Genomic DNA, 16,106 nt, shown 5'->3' with positions numbered 1-16,106 from the left:
TTTCACAGCAAGAGTTCCAATCTAAGCCATATGTTGACCCCTCAGTCTAACTTCATATAGAAAAACTATTACTAGGAAAATGTTAGTGATTAACTTGAGAGGGGGGAAGGATTATTTTGCTTAGATTTTCACAACTGCAGGGTAAATACTTTTGAAATCCCAAGCACTCAAATATTACCCTTTTTTTAAGAAATGAAATACAGTTCTTATGGTATTTCAGTCACCACTAACGCTAAAATAGAATCCTTTATAAACTCAGAAATTCACTGCTAGGTTGCTGCCCACTCCCGTGGATGATGCAGGCTGCTGGACTTTTGGATTTGAAATGAAAATGGCATCTTCACCCAAGGACTTTTCATTGTCATTGATTGAAGTTTGGCTTTCTTGGTGGATAAAGGTTTAGATACTTTAAGAAGCTTTAACATGAGCAATTAGTCAAAACTGGCACCTGAAATGACAGGAGATGGGGAAGGGAAGGCTCCAAACCCTGCTTTGTAAGAACTTTTGCCAATTTATACTTCTCTTGTAATACAGCAGCTTAGGCCTCCCTTTCATTGATCCTTGTAAGCTCCAGCAGAACCATGCTCCCTTCCTGGCAGATGCAGACCCTGTAGAGATGTACAAAATACAACCTCCACAGATATTTTTAAGATAACTCCTTTCTTGAGAGAAGAAAGCAGAGGGGAACGAATGCTTTCAGGAAGAAAAAATTGCTGTTTGGAACTGATATGTATAGGGGCACTGTTGAATATCAAGAGAAAACAAAGAAAATTAAATGAACTATCACAAAGGAAAAGGCAGTCATGTAAAAGGCAAAGATGATTTGTGAGATTTTGCAATAGCCTCTCGAGGGGAGTGAGGCCTTTTGCTTGAGACATTTAAAATTAGACTGGACAAGGCAATGGAAATTCAGCGTACAGGCCCCCTTGGGACAGAGTGGATAAGCCACTAGGTCTCCCTTTGCATGTTCCCTTACTCTTTTGTAACTCTTCCTGAATACCTCCATTGCAAATAAACATTTGTCTTCCCCGGACGCCCATCCTGGCTCTCTGTTCCTCCCCTTTTCCCCTTTAAGAAAGGAGCCGGGTTTGATTCATGGTGTCAGTTATCTTCCAAGATCCACGCCGATCCCAGGGGTAGGAGCTCATGGGGCTGAGTGATCAACTGCAGGCTTTCCTGTTGCTGAGCTTGCTGCAGGCCTGACCGTTTTTAAGACTTCAACAGATGTTTCTGCTTAGAAACTATTGGCATCTTTATGGACTGTTTTTTCCATTCTTCCCTCCCAGCCTGTGTCCCAGCAGCAATGAATTATGTAAGACTACATTCTAGCCTTTTCTTTATTAATATTTCTGTAGACGCGTGTCTAAGAAGTACATCTACAGTTCTGTCTCATAGTTTTAGGTGCATCGGCTTTCTCTTTGACCAAAACACCCACCTACCCTTAAAAACACTTCTTTGCCTTTTCATCCTCTTACAGATACAGATGCCAAAAATACAAACACTAAAATCCTGGCTCCTGGCTTCAGATTCAAGTCATCTCTCACTGTTCATACTGTGGTCTTAATCGATATGCCTTGTGCTTAAAGGTTAACCCCTTGCCATGGGGCTGCCTTTATTTGTCTCTTACAGCTGGTGCTTAACAAACAGTAATTAATAGTAAGTAATGGAAGGAGATTTAGAAACTGTTGCTATAGCTCAAAATGACTCCAACAAGCATCATCCCCACCTGGCTTGGTGGTTTGGCTGACAGTTATTAGAAATGAACAAGTTTCAAACAATCTTGAGTGGAATAAATGCACTGGGCTGGTTTATTTGCACTGTTGATAAGCACTTGTAATCCCACAAAATACGCAGTGTAATGCGTGCAGGGCACCTGATGCAGTCTGGGTAGACTTAACCCTTTTCCATTGTACAGCAAAACTTCAAAGCTCAAAACTGGCTGGATTAAGTTTCTTAAAAAGATGATGTAATTAATATGTGCAAGACCACATGCAGATTACTTTAACTTGGGAGACAGGGAAACTTTCTGCATTGGAAAATTTGGCATGGCACCACCAGACTACTACTTGGTTTCAGACGTACTGTAGTAGCAGAAACAAGCTGTTTCCTTCTTTGGGAACACGTTACTAGAATGATGCAGAGTAGTCTTAGCCAGTGTGCCACAGACAAATGTGGGATTTTCATGCAGGCCGATGTCTAGTTATTACAGCAAAGGGTTGCTGTAAATCCTCTTGATGCACTTAGCAACTGAATTCCCACTGGAAGAAAAGCACATCTTTGCCAATATAATACTCTCATTGTTCACTACCTCAAACTCTTTTTGTGACTGTGCTGCTCCGACAAGGCACAATGTCATTTCAAGTGGTCCTCTTGGCATTTTACCCTTTCATGGATTTAGTGCTGGTATAAAGTTGCTGAGTAGGTGACTTCCTTTTATTTATAGCGTACATATAGCTCTCCAGTAACAGCCAAGCAAGTTTACATTGTCCGTCCTACCCAGGTGTCTCTGCACTGGTTTTGCGGGACCATGAGGGTTGGAGAAAAGCTCAGTCCTTTCTTGGCACCTTGTCTGAGACTACCCAGCAAGAGAGGCAGTGGTACTGGTGGGTGTGATGTGGCTTTGGATCCCTGAGGAGACAAGCTGGACTGGTGATCCGGCCACTGGAGTCTCCCTCCGAAGAGAGCAGAGTGTGATATTGCCACTGCAGGCACACGATGCAGCTGAGCTGGCCTGGGTGGCCTGAATTCTCAAGAGGGTTCAGCCCCCACTGAAGTCCCCTGCATTTTCCCTCCTGGAAGTAGGGTGGTGAATCTCTTCCGGTGAGAGCTGAAACATATATATGGTAGGAGAATATGAGTTAAACTTTACTTGTCCCAGCCTTTTTCTGTCTTTCAGCAGAAAACCATACTAAAAGGATTGCCAGCTCAGCCAGTCTAGCCTTTTTTGTCAGTAATTGCATTTGTGAGAGAACTGCATACAGTAGGCACTATGGTAGACAGGGATTTTTTAAGGCTTTTTAGTTTTTATTTACTGGATGATAAGGTATTGCTGATGTGAGCAGGTATTTCCCCTGTTTTGAACAGGGAGTGCCATTGCAGTTGTCAACATTTTGTTGACTGATGTAGAGAAGAGACAAGCTCTGTGCCCTAATGTCTTCAGAGAGCTTGACACTGCACAACCATCTTTGATGTACATCCTCACTGCTGCCTGGTTTTGCTGTTACTGTTCTTTTTAAGACCTAGTGCTCTTCTAATGAAGAGAGTCACATAGCAAAATGGAGAGACAAGATCTGAACTCACGAATCCCTGTGCTTGCTCCTTTAGACCGTGCTGTTTTCCTTAGGAGAGTTTAATTCACTTCAGGATCCAGAAGAGCTACAAGCCAAGCTATGAGCCATTATCCACTAACAAAAATCTGCAATAATAGCAAATGGAGCATGTAAGCTGCCTTGCCAAGGAACTTGATGCTCTCTTTTTTCAGAGGTCTCTGTGCTGAAGGTCTCCCCAGATCTCTCCCTGTTAAATATGAAATCTTGTAGCTCCCTGGGACCCATGACTGCCCCCCTGGCTAATGGCTTTTTGCCAGTCCTGTTTTGTATGGTTATATTGTTGGCTGACACTGCATTTTTACCGTTTGGTTTTGCTTCTCGTAGTCTTAGAAGTGACCATTTTCATTGTCAATAAGTACATCTCTTTGCCCAGTACACAGTATTCTCCTGGCAGCTTGGTGCTCACAGACTATAGGGAGCTGTAAACAACGCTGTTTATACTTTCTGCTGATACCAGAACATTAGCATATAAATAGGGGAGAGATTTAAACAGGCTAAAACAACCCCAGCCTGGCCTATTGGGAAGGGCGGACAAGCTGCTTTTCACTCTCCTTGCCAAGGATGTCAACTTTTCTGTGGGACTATTGCAAGAATGAAGGGCTTAAAGAGATGGGAAGCTTTTATCTGACAAAAGAAAGGTCGATGAGCCTTAGAAATGCAGAAATGGACTGAATAACAGTCTGCCTGTTGGGATTTCCTTGTGAGCCCTGTTGGTGTTAGTGTGGGGATGTGGAGGGAAGGAAATTACTTACTTAAAAATCGCCACTGAGCTGTAGGATAAGAGCTTCCTTTAAAGTGTGACTTACAGTAAAGTGTTAAAAATATTACAGTTGCACCTGCAGTGAGCATATCACTTTAGAAAAAGTTATTTCATTTACCTAAAGAAACGTGTCAGTTGACCTTTAGCATTTTTTTAGCTGCACAGTATTTCAGAAACATGGTACAGCCAAATACTAAATCAAATAATCTCCTATCTTATCTATGTATTGAATTACTAAAATTCCTCTCACCTTTGGCACCAGTGAGAGATAGGCACTAATGCTGCAGTTACTGTCAAATAGCTTGAGTCCTTTTTTCATGCAGCTGAAGTTTTATTTTTTGTAATAGAATATGAAAAGCAGGGTTAACCGAAGTGTAGAGGCAAGGGAGAAAAGAGGTTCTCGGTTAACAGTCCTTTGGAAATCAGAGACCAAGACAAGGAGAAAGAAAAGCGAGAGATGATGTTTCCAGGTGAGAAAGAGGAACTGTGGGACTTTAAAGAAAGCTTTCACAAGAAGAGTGGGGGTGAAGCTGTGAAACAGAGCTTACCTGTGCTTGGGATTTGTTGTGTGCTTTGCAGATGGGCCTCAGCAGGGCCTTCCCATAGACTGTTGGAGATAGATACTTCCATTTCAGGGCGGTAGAGCTCTGGGTGCAGCAGCCACTTGCCCCATTCTCCTTCCCTCTTCTGGGAGAGGGAATGTTTGCAATGTTGGTCTTCCTCTTCAGAAGCAATGACATTTTGTGCCAAACCAAGAAATTTCCATGATTGTTTTGTACCATCACCTTTCTGCTGTGGAAAAGACTGGTTTCAAAGTTACGTCCCCAAAACTGGAACAGACATTATGATTTGCACAGTGTTTACTACACAAAGGTTTCTACAGGACCGTCTTACATTCCAGCATAAGTATGGCAGTGAGAGGGGCACATAAAAAGAGGAGGAGATGGAAATTGAGCAGGTTTTTACTCTAGGCCTCTTCCTAGATCTCTTCATTTGCCACATCTGTTTGGTCCTCCCAATGCCTTGGCTCATGGGCCAAAACGAAGCTTGAGTCCTGGAGTAACTGGCAGTGGTGGTAAAACACAAGTCAAAAGGCACTTTCAAAAACAAGCCATGGTGCGCATGCAGTCTTGTGCCTCTGCGGTCAGGAGCTAGTGCAAGCAGGAGACAAACCTGTTCTTTGCTTTGGGGTGCAGGTTGCCAGCAGATAAGCCACTGCCTTTGTAAGGGTAGGAACGTCCGATTGCGCGCTGCTGGGGCAGCTCAGTGAGAAAAGGAGATATTTCTGCTTTGGGAGGCAGTGGCTGTCCTAGAAGGGGAGAGGTATTAGGGATCGAGGGCTGCAGAAGAATCCTGTATTTCAGAGAAGAGCTTGATCACAGAGCCACCATGTTCTCCCACAGGATTAGTTGCCCTTAGATTAACCTCATTAGCAGTAATTATAAAGTCTGACACATTTCCCTGTCATTATCTCCTGTATATCATGCCGTAGGACGTCTTCCTCATGCTTCTGTCTTTTTAGCTATCTGGTAGATTAGAGACCAGAGTTTTTTCATTATGTTATCTCTCAAGCTTTTTTCCTCCAACGTAAACTGGCCAGTTTTAGCCCAGGATTCATTGCAGTGATTCATTGCAGTGATTCATTGCAGTTCAGTATCTCACTTTTGTTGGGCAAATATGAGACAAAAAGGACAGCTAGTTATTGTTCATATGGCAACCTTAATGCCACCGGGGATAAAACTGGGCTTTGTCTTTGGGTTGGAATTCCAGTCCCATGGGCTTTTCCTAGTCTTTAGTGAGCGTGGGCATGGCAAAATGCTCTCCATCTTGTGGAATTCCTGGGCCTCCATTGGGAAGGAGATGGCTAGAGCACCCCTGTCCTGGTGGCTTGAGGGAAAGGTTAATAAAGTACCAAGGGGCCCGTGTCCAAGGCAGGATGGTCAACAAAAGACTGAGCAGGAGAGAGGAGCTAGGAAGTGCATATACAGCTGTCAAAGTTAGTTTATTTAAAGGTGCCCAAAAGACAGAGGAAGAATTCCTTTCAAACCTAGCAAATGTGGAAACTAACCTGAGATGCTCTTTGCTAGTGTGGATCTCTAGCACTGGAACAAGGGTGAAAACGAACCAGGGATTGTGGTAGTGGGACTAAGAGAGCTGCTTGGCCATGCAGTCTTCATGCTGGATTTAAACATCCTCTGTATCGCAGTGGACATTCTTTCTTTTTGTGCCCAAAGATCAAGAAGCAGAGGTAAACCAGAGCAACACTGTAGGCATTAAAAGCCCAGAATGGAGAGATGATATCTGGAGGTCAGCTATATTAAATGCTCCCTCCTGCTCCATATACTCAGTTTATGTTATATGCAACAAGATTAACTGGAAGTTTGCCCTTCCTCAGTTTGGTTGCCACTTGTAACCTAGGCAGGTCCCATTTGGTCTCCCTCAAAAAAAAATGTTGATAGTCCCTGTTGTATATACTCCTCTCACCAGAGGGCAATGAAGTCAAGTCTTTTAGTATACAACCATCCGGTATCACAGAAGCGATGCTCCCTGTGTGCTGAAACCCAAAGAACACCACCTGACTCCGCAACGGTATTTGAATAGAAAGGTGGCACTGGGTCAGGGTGACTCCAGCACAATAGGTGGCACACAGATAAGCAGGCTGCCCCAATTGTCCACAAAACAGCATGGGATACCAGTGGGAGGACTTGGCAACAGTCACTGCAGAAGGAACTGGCATTCACACCTACTTTGTGGCAGATAAACTTATCTGCATCTCAGTAAATCTGCTTCCAAAGTGCCTTTAATAGCCTGCATTAATAAGCCAGATGCATTGGAAAAATAATGGGGTTTGGAGGCAAGACATTGCAGTTCAAAGCAATTGAAGTCAACCTGCAGCACAGCTCCAGTGCAGAAAAGCTGTGATGGACAGAAGACCTGCAGGAAGCGAAACGGGAAGAGTTGAGTCCTTGCAGGATTTTAAAGAGGGATGATCTGAATTGACTGAATCAAAAGTGAATGGTAGAGGCTAACTGATGCAAAGAACTGCATTTGTAATGTCTTCATTTTTCTGTTACCTTTCCTTATTCTCTCCAGAGCGCTGCTATTGTATCTCACAGCAATAAGCAGCTCAGCCAAGGACTGTCATTTGGTATTCCAGTCTGACCCAGTATTTTGCAGGGTGCCAAACAGCCACCGTGTAGATGCTTCAACCCTCCCCCCAACCCCAACACACAGAGAAGCATCTATGCAAAGCCTTACAAAGCCTTTCAAATGCCCTGCAAGTGGGACAAAGATAGGAGGAAATGAGATCTCTTCTCAGATTTCAAGAGTCCATTTAAAAATTATACTGTGTGGGTGAACTGGGGTTCTCACCAGCAGGCTTTGGGAAATGAGACTTTTGCTTTTGGGTACTAGCTTGACTTTGATCCAGGAGGCCCATCACAGCTACTGTTTAACATTTGACTCAGGAACTGTTGGAGGAGAATGTGTTTGGAGGGTGTTTCAAGGGACAATGACTTTCTGTGAAGCCTCGTGGCCACGTTGCAGCCAAATCCCAGCTTGTTCAAATAGGTAGTCCCATTTCTGATCAGAAAGGGCTGAGGGCAGGATAGGCTGTGGAGGGTTAGCTCCCACTCCCTCCTGGAGCAACTGAGCGATGTGCCACCTCGCCACCCTTGCTTGTTCCTGTGCTGTGGTAAAGGGTTTCAGACTTGGGAGACATCGGTCCATCACCTTGTGTGAACACAAAATGTGTATTTGCTACAAGAGCACTGGCCTGGGAAGATGGCAGCAGGGCCAGGCTGAGCTCGGGTGCACCTGCTGTGCCTTCCTTCCCTCCCTCCCTCGCCACTTGATAAATACCCTGCTCCTTCCCCCACCCTCCTGCCCATTTTCCACAGAGGAGAGCAGACACAAGGGGACCCTTTCATCTTGGCACATCCCCTTGCTGATTAATGTGATGCAATGTTCCCACAACACCACCACTATGCTGGCCATGTAATTAGGCAGGAGATAATGAATGCTTCAGAGACTATTCAGGCAGCAGTGCCCGCCTCCCCGCCGAACAAGCTCCTTTCTCAGCAGTGAAGCCAAGTGGAAGGAGAGGCAGCAGAAATGCCATTGGTGCTGTGCTTAATTGTGCAGGAATCGGGGGCTCTCTCAGTAGAAAAGAGCGTAAGGGCCGGTGTGGGAGAGATGGGCAAGTGGGGCTACTCTGGTATCTCGGGGCCAAACTTTTTGTTGTGTCTTTTCACGTGTTTGACCTTGTGGCAGGAGAAGCCTTAAATGCGCACATCTCTGGCTTTGTATGTGTGTGCCTTTTTTGTTTCAAATCATTAGGGAAAGCCATCATTTAATAAGCATAAGAGTCTGTCTTCTCAGTAACCCAGAGGCAAAGATGCTGGTGCTACTTAGTGGCCTTTGAAATGTGGGAAACACGCTGGGGACACAATAGGCTTATTCTCTTTTAGGGGGCTTTACAGTTAAGCTGCCATTGTCTGGCTAACATTAGCAAGAAAGATACTCCCCTTTCTCCCCGACCCCTATGCAGACTTTGAGAAAACAATCAATTGGTTTAAAATGCACTATCCAAATGCCTTCAGATCACACGAGAATAAAGCCAGCAAGGAGCTGAAAGTCTGTCTGATCAGCTGGAAGCCAGTGAATCTACTGTCAAAGGTCTTAGCAGAAATTCATTCCTCTGCTCAGATTGCTTTCTGGAGCTTTTTATCATTTGTTTGTTGATGCAAAATCTTTTTTGCATCAAACCCAACCATACCACATAATAAATGTAGGCAGTGCAGCCTGGTGTAAGCAACTGGTAAAACTCATCATAAACTGACTTCAGTAGTTATAAAAATAAAAAGGTAACTGAAGTTTTGCGTTAGGTGCAAATAAGCAGAAAACAGCTGTTGGTGACAGCAATGAAGTAGGGAAGCTCAATTTGTGTGTGGATTAGGTTAATTTCTGAGCAAAAGGTCACTGGAGGGTGGAGTATATCAGAGAGCAGCTTACAAGTTATAAAATAGATCGATTCATATGCACACTCATATTTAAGCCTGCTTCACTCCAACAAGCTCTAAAGCCATAATGTGCCCTTTTGTAAATAAGTGCGTTCCCAGGCAGACCCACTGATCACCCTGTTGAGTTGAGTGACTGACTCTTTTGTGCATCCCTTCTTGAATGGGAAATGGATGCAAGTTATATTATTCTTTTGCTTAAACCCATTTCCTAATCAATTTAGTATATAATGTGCACTGCGTATCACTGTTGCACGTTTTGACTCCACATCAGATGGTACATAGAAAATTCTTAAGCTTTCCTAGTATCTACAGTGTCAAAAAAACAGATTTCACTGAGAATCTTTTTGTGTTGCAAAGTAATAGTAGAGTTGCGACTGAAAAAAAAATTCTGGCAAGGGAGAACAGCTTTTACAAAAGAAAAGCAGTTCCACTGACATCTTCACAGAGCTACCCAGTGGTATGTATAGTCATGTGCCTCCGTATCATACAAACACACTGCATTCATTTGTGCCATACCATTGCGTCCCAAAGCAGATGCACGTAGTCTCACTGTAACCCTCAGATCATGTGTCATCTATTTCCCCTCCCTCTCTCACATGCACAAACATGGCCTACAGGCTCCACGTGTGAAACAGAGAAGGGAAATACATGACACGTGATGTGAGGATTGTAGTGCTTCTAAAATTGATGGTTAGCATTTTATTGATGTCAGGGACTCAAAGGTTAAGAGGCAGAAGAAGTGGTATTGGAACTAAGGAGCCCAGTTGTTGCTGCCCAAAACTGAGAAAGAACTCTATCCTGAAAGGAGATTCAAATGTTTTCCTTCTGTCTGTGCTGTTTGCTGGCACGGAATGCTCTAGCATGAACTTAAGTTAGTACTTCTCTCAGCAGCATGATGTCCTCCAGAGGAATGTAAAGTCAGTGTCAGCACTGATTCTCATTTGTAAACTGTATCTATATTGATGAGTGCTGTTCCTATAAACCAACCCGGCTGAGGTAAAGGTATTTGATTGTCTTACTGACAGCTTGAGGCAGCATCCTGTAACAGCAAACATGTTCAACAGGTTTCAAGAGGAATGAGCACAAGCACAAGTCATGCAGGATCTATGAGACCAGCTTGCTATTATAAAGTGGGATATCTCCTTGTGATCTCTTTTTGCCTTCTGCCTAATCTGATGGCAAAGCAAGTTGCATCAAACAACTCCCTTTGGAGTGGAACATCTCCCTTATGAGGAGAGGCTGAGGGAGCTGGGTCTCTTTAGCTTAGAGAAGAGGAGACTGAGGGGTGACCTCATTAATGTTTCTAAATATGTAAAGGGCAAGTGTCATGAGGATGGAGCCAGGCTCTTCTCACTGACATCCCTTGACAGGACAAAGGGCAACGGGTGCAAGCCGGAACACAGGAGGTTCCACATAAATATGAGGAAAAACTTCTTTACGGTGAGGGTGACCGAACACTGGACCAGGCTGCCCAGAGAGGTTGTGGAGTCTCCTTCTCTGGAGACATTCAAAACCCGCCTGGACGCGTTCCTGTGTGATATGGTCTAGGCAATCCTGCTCCGGCAGAGGGATTGGACTAGATGATCTTTCGAGGTCCCTTCCAATCCCTAACATTCTGTGATTCTGTGATTCTGTGAAACTCCAGCATGCAGCGCACGTCTGGGAGTGGATTTTCCAGTACAAAAGCCATTCAGTCACCAAGAGTTCAGTGACATGACCTTTCTCAGGGCAACCCACAAAGAGATTGGCTTTTCTAGAATTATGTGATGTTGACAACATCTGGAGTTCAGTTGTCTCCGGTAAAGAAACAGATGTTTTGCTTCTGCTGGTCACAAAATTTTCTCCATGTTCACCATTCTAATTTTTGTTTAAAATTGGATTCAGCCAAGAAATGAACATATATTTGCTTGGAAACTGTCCCAAAGAATCTGCTATCTGAACTTCAGAATGTTTTGCTGCTTTACTTGCTTTTGACAGGCTCTGAAACCCATCCAGTTCTCTAGTTGGGATGGAATTTTTTTTGCATTTTTTTTCTATTGGCCCAAGTGATGTGAGGACCATCCCAGTGAAACACTGATACTGTAGTAGCAAGGAACAAGGTAAGGGAAGAGGCTGTCTTTGTGCCCCTTGCTGCTACTGTAACAAGGGAAGGGTAATGCAGCCACCTACACTCCCAGATTATGCTAAACCTGGACCATATTTTGGTCTCTTGTGGCTGTTGCAGAATAAACCAAAGGAAAAGTTAGGTAAGAATAATGGTGCTAAGTAGCACCAAGATCATGGAGCCCTTGCTGACCAGTTGACTTGTTTTTTTGTAACTCGTGCTGCAGCTTGTGTAGACTGATAAGGCTCCTGCAGACAGAATACAGTGTTAAGAAGTCAATAGGGTAACAGTTCATATTCACTTTTCATTTGCTGTGCAAGCCCTTTACTCTCAGCTGTTCTGACAGAGCAAAAGGGGTCGACAAACCATTTCTGAACTGTTTCCGGGTTGAGGAATCCCAAGACTGGCACAAGAAATCTAACCAGGAGAAGGAGGCATGGCCAAAGTACTTCTGTTCTCCAGCAAACCTCAGCAGCTAGGACAGTCTTTCCACACAGCTCCGAGCAGGTGTGGGAACATGTGCCATTTGTCCCGGAGTGCCGTGGCTGTAGGATGACAAGTTTGCTGGGAAATGGGAGAGAGAAGGGGGGCAGCAGGAGGGCTGGCACAATGCTGAGCTCAGTCCTGACTCTGCACACCAGCTCTGGCATCAGTGTAGTCCTGGCTCTGTGCTCTCTGCCCTCCCATGCCCAGCGCAATACCAGCCACATGTGAAACTTCTGCTGACTCATGCCCATGGCCTGGAATGGCCTTGGCTTTGCCTGTGTTTAGTTCTCTGTGCAGCACAGCATGGTCATATTCTTGTACAAAATCCTCTCCACTAAGTGTTGCTGTCTATCGCTGTCCTGGCTTTGCATGCATGCCCATTCCCCAGCTGCAAAAAATATTTCTGGCCCACCTACTACTACCTTCTTCCCTGTATAAAACTTCTCAGTATAAAACTTCCTCACTTTAAAAACGAGTTGGAGTACCCTGGACCAGGAAGAGCCCTGTGGGAAAACAGCACAATGGCTTTAGATAAGCAACCAAGTCACTAGCTCTAGGGGAGGGTACAAAAGGGGGGTGAAAGCAAGCCTATAGCCTGGTTCTGCGCTTGCCAGCCACAACAGGCAGCTGTTTTGCCACTGCTGAGAGCTCAGAAATAAGAGAACACCAAAGAGTTAAATAAGTTTTCAGGGAAGGCGGGCTGGTGAGAGAAAGGGGTGAAGAGGAGGAGCAATCCTCTTGTGCACAGACTTTCCAGAGCCTCCAGAGATCAGTAAGCCCCAGGGAACCACAGGCCTATGTATAGGATGCTTATTTTTTTAAGGTCTGTTTTCATTTAAGTGTTTGGGATCTAAATAGATAATGATTTACCCTAAAATTTATGTATGGTGACAGGATATAACTTGTCATAGCAAACAGAACTGCAAGGAATGACCGAAATTCAACCCTCAGATTCAGCCTAAAATTCAGCCTGATAGCAAGGGAATCTGACAGTCATATTCGGAGACAAGCAGTTGTTTGCTGTGAGTCATTAAAAGATTTGAGGTCTGAGAAGGTACCAAAACAGCTCAGACATGCACCTATATGTGTCACACTTACCCACATCTTACTGGTCCCTGGTCCCCGGCCTTTCTCCAGTTTAATTTCATCTCATTACCTAAAGATACGCCCCTTGTGCATTTATTTTATTAATGAAATGCTGGCTTTATTGGAGTATCAACTTTGTAGAGATTGCCAGGACATATAAAAAAGAACAGCCATAAACTATGTTCATTATTATTGCAGTGTAATGCCAGGTCTAGTACTGCTTCCAGAAAGCAGGAGAAGGAGAACAGAACATAACATGTCCCTGACCTGTCCAGAGGGACAAAACAGAGAGCTTTTATTTTATTTGTTTCTACAGTGACTCAGTCTGTAGTAACTGGGTTAAAGTCCATTTAGAAACGAATAGAACAAAAGGCCTCCTGTTAGTGCTGGACATTTTCCCTCTTCAGATATCACCAGAAGGATTTTAAAAAAAATAGAAAAGCCCTCCAGCAGAATGCAGGAAACCACAAGCTTATGGGAATGTAGCAGCACTTTGGAAAGGAAAACACTGCTCCAGACTTTCATCTGCAGGGCTTGCATTTTTTTTTTCTCCATTTTTTCCTTACCTTCTTTTCATCTCCTTACAGCTAGAAGCATTCACCAGGTCAACATAGAGCCTGGAGAAAAGGCTGGTGGGGAGAGCAATTAGGTTGCAGGAGGTCATTGCCAGATCCCAGACAGAGAGAAAAAAAATCGACTTCGGCAGATCACTGTGGTCTGCAAGGGGGCTCCAGCACAGAGAGAGCGAGCTTCAGTGCAGCTGGAGCTTGCAACTTCAAGTCCCGTAGTTGCTTGCCAGACGGAGAGTCTTACCTGGGTCAGAACCCTGGGCCCTACAGGCAGTACTACAGGGGAAAAAAAAGGGCATTTTCATAATTTTTATTTGATATGTCTAGTCTTTTTTTTTTTTTTTTGTAGCTTAATGACATCTAAGTAACAAATTACATAACGTTCTCTAAGATATAAAAAGTACACGAAATGCTTTCTGCCTTCCATTCCAAGCATTGTTATGGCATGCCTGTGTTTTTGTTATAAAGCAAACATTTTCCAGCAAGCATTCACTGAATTTCATTAATTTTCACTTCAGCTTTTTCCGAAGGATGTGAACTGACAGTAACAGAAAAAGCATGTTCAAATTATATTTTGCATATAAGAATGAGTTTTATTGAATTTTCCAAAACTTCCCTTTCCCTTCTCAAAAAAAAAAAAAAAGCAACTCCAAACCTGAGGAAAATTGCAGCTATCTAAAATGAAATGGAAAAGTGGTGTTAAATGTTACTTCTTACCTATAGCTTTAGCTGTTATTGTGATCCTGGTGTGTAGAAAAGGATATGTTACTTTTTGTTAGGTGAGCTTTACATTGACCTAGATCGGGGAAACAGCTTGGTGAATGGTGTGATGAGCAATGTGTTGGGTGTAAGGGAGGAATGGGAATGCTTAGCCAGAGCTGGACCACATAAGCCAACTGTTAGTTTAATTTAGACTGCTGCAGAACCATAATCTCAAGTGGTAAGCTTTTGAGTGACTTGACCAAGACCGCATAGCACATAAGTAGTTACTGTATTTAGTTAGATGACTGATTCCATATTGAGTTATAGAAGTTTGTCTTTTGTGTGTTCAAAATACATAGGTAAACAGACTCGATCTTGCCATGCCAATGTCTCTGAGAACGGATGACACCATGCAGAAAATTCCTGCTTTAAAAGAAATTTCCATCCCTAATAGTAAGTGAATTAGTTGCTTAGTACTTGGTACTGTGATATATACAGTGTCTCCTCTCTAGGTCATTGGGGCCGGTTTCCATTTCAGATAATGATGAGAATCAAAAATCAAATGACTGTTTTTTGCTCATGTGAAGTGAGTTATTCCAGATCCTAGTAGACAAATTATCTTCTGTAAAACCTCTAAATTTGGCTTCTTTATCAGCATTTTCATTAAAATAATCAAGTTCAAATATTCTGTCGTCTTATACAAAGTCTTCTGCCTTAGCCTTCTCTAGGCTGAAGAATTTGAGTTCTCCCAGCCTCTGTGTGTATGTCACCTGCTCCAGCCCCTAACCATTTTAGGGTCCTTTCACTGGGCTTCACTTCAGCTTGTCAATGTCTTCCTTGCACTGCATGCTTTAAGACTGGAAACAATATTCCAGTATTTGTTAACTAATGCATGGTTAAAGGCTATTTTCTTCCTAGTGTGATCACAGCTAGTCACAGTTGCAAGCATGTTTTAAAACCCTGTCCAGAGCTAGAAAATTAAGCCTGACTAGCCAGGATGTTTTAAAACCCAGTTGGGACTACTTACATTGAAAAATTCCAGTATCTTACAACACATGCTAACTAACACACTGTTCAGCACTCAGAGTAGATAAGAAGGGTGACTGTTCCTACCTGAATAGTTATAAGTCCAGGTTATAACTTAGGAGTTACCTGTTTTCAGACATAATTTTAAATGTAACAGTTAAATTTAGCATCATCCCAGTAAGCAGATGTTCTAACACAAAACCATCTTCTAGTGTAAATGTGCTGACTTGGAGCATGTTTGGTAGCCAGTGCAGTTTATTACTTGATGCACTTTGATCTCGTCCTTACGCATCAACTGTCCAGATGGAAATGGAAACGTGCTGCTGGTTCATAAGGGAGAAGGCTTGCACAGCTCTGGCTACTGGGGGGTAACTGGAGCATGTCAGTCTCTGCCGTGTCACTGTAAAAGTATTGCATCGCCACATACAGAAAGGCACATTCATTGCTTTTTAAGGTCCAAACCGTCCTTGACAACCAGCACTGGCAATACCAGTGTCCACAGGGAACAGGGAATGGAGAACATTCCCTGAAATTTGTTTCACGTTCAGAGCTTTTAACTCCACCTTCCTGAGCCTTGAGAGAGAAGTGTTTTTCCTCTGCTCCATCTGGTACGGCGCTCCGGAAAACTTCAGCTTGGCCCACGCCCTCCTCAGCCCCTGAACTTTGTAATTTTTCAGCTGCCAGAATCGCTAACTGCCCAGTTTTATGTAACTCCAAATATCTGCAGTGGAGCTGGAGAATACACACATGGAGGAAGTTTTGTGGCTTTTAAGCTATGCCCAGAAGTTTGCCTTATTTTTTTTTTTTTGTGGGAGGGGGAAGAGGAGGAATGCAGTGGGGGTATACACAGGACTTTTCAAAATAGAACGGAAATTCTGTCTGCTGCGAGGATAGGTGTAGGTTTGCTTTGAAATCCCCCTCTTTTTGGAAGGGACCCCGAAACACATTTCGGGGGCGGGGCGGGGGGGATGTTGCTGTTATATTTGATAAGTGTAAATGCATCAATAATAATTTTGAGAGGTT

At 43.6% G+C, this 16,106-nt stretch overlaps 1 protein-coding gene across 12 annotated transcripts in view; it reads left to right on the top strand.

The window, feature by feature from the left end:
* Positions 1-16,106, top strand: part of RAD51B (RAD51 paralog B) — a 447,505-nt gene that overhangs the window by 368,318 nt on the left and 63,081 nt on the right. For 3 of the 12 annotated variants that reach the window (XM_068398407.1, XM_068398406.1, XM_068398408.1), the window contains exon 11: positions 14,417-14,510. The exons of the other annotated variants lie outside the window; for them this stretch is intronic. In XM_068398407.1, the coding sequence (XP_068254508.1) occupies positions 14,417-14,463 (47 nt within the window). In that variant the 3' untranslated portion in view covers positions 14,464-14,510. The remainder of the gene's footprint in view (positions 1-14,416; positions 14,511-16,106) is intronic. 12 annotated transcript variants of the gene reach the window in all.

Source organism: Nyctibius grandis, chromosome 4 (assembly GCF_013368605.1).
Source record: "Nyctibius grandis isolate bNycGra1 chromosome 4, bNycGra1.pri, whole genome shotgun sequence".
Taxonomy (NCBI): Eukaryota; Metazoa; Chordata; class Aves; order Nyctibiiformes; family Nyctibiidae; genus Nyctibius; species Nyctibius grandis.
The sequence above is the reverse complement of the archived record's forward strand: the minus strand, read 5'-3'. Positions and strand labels throughout refer to the sequence as shown.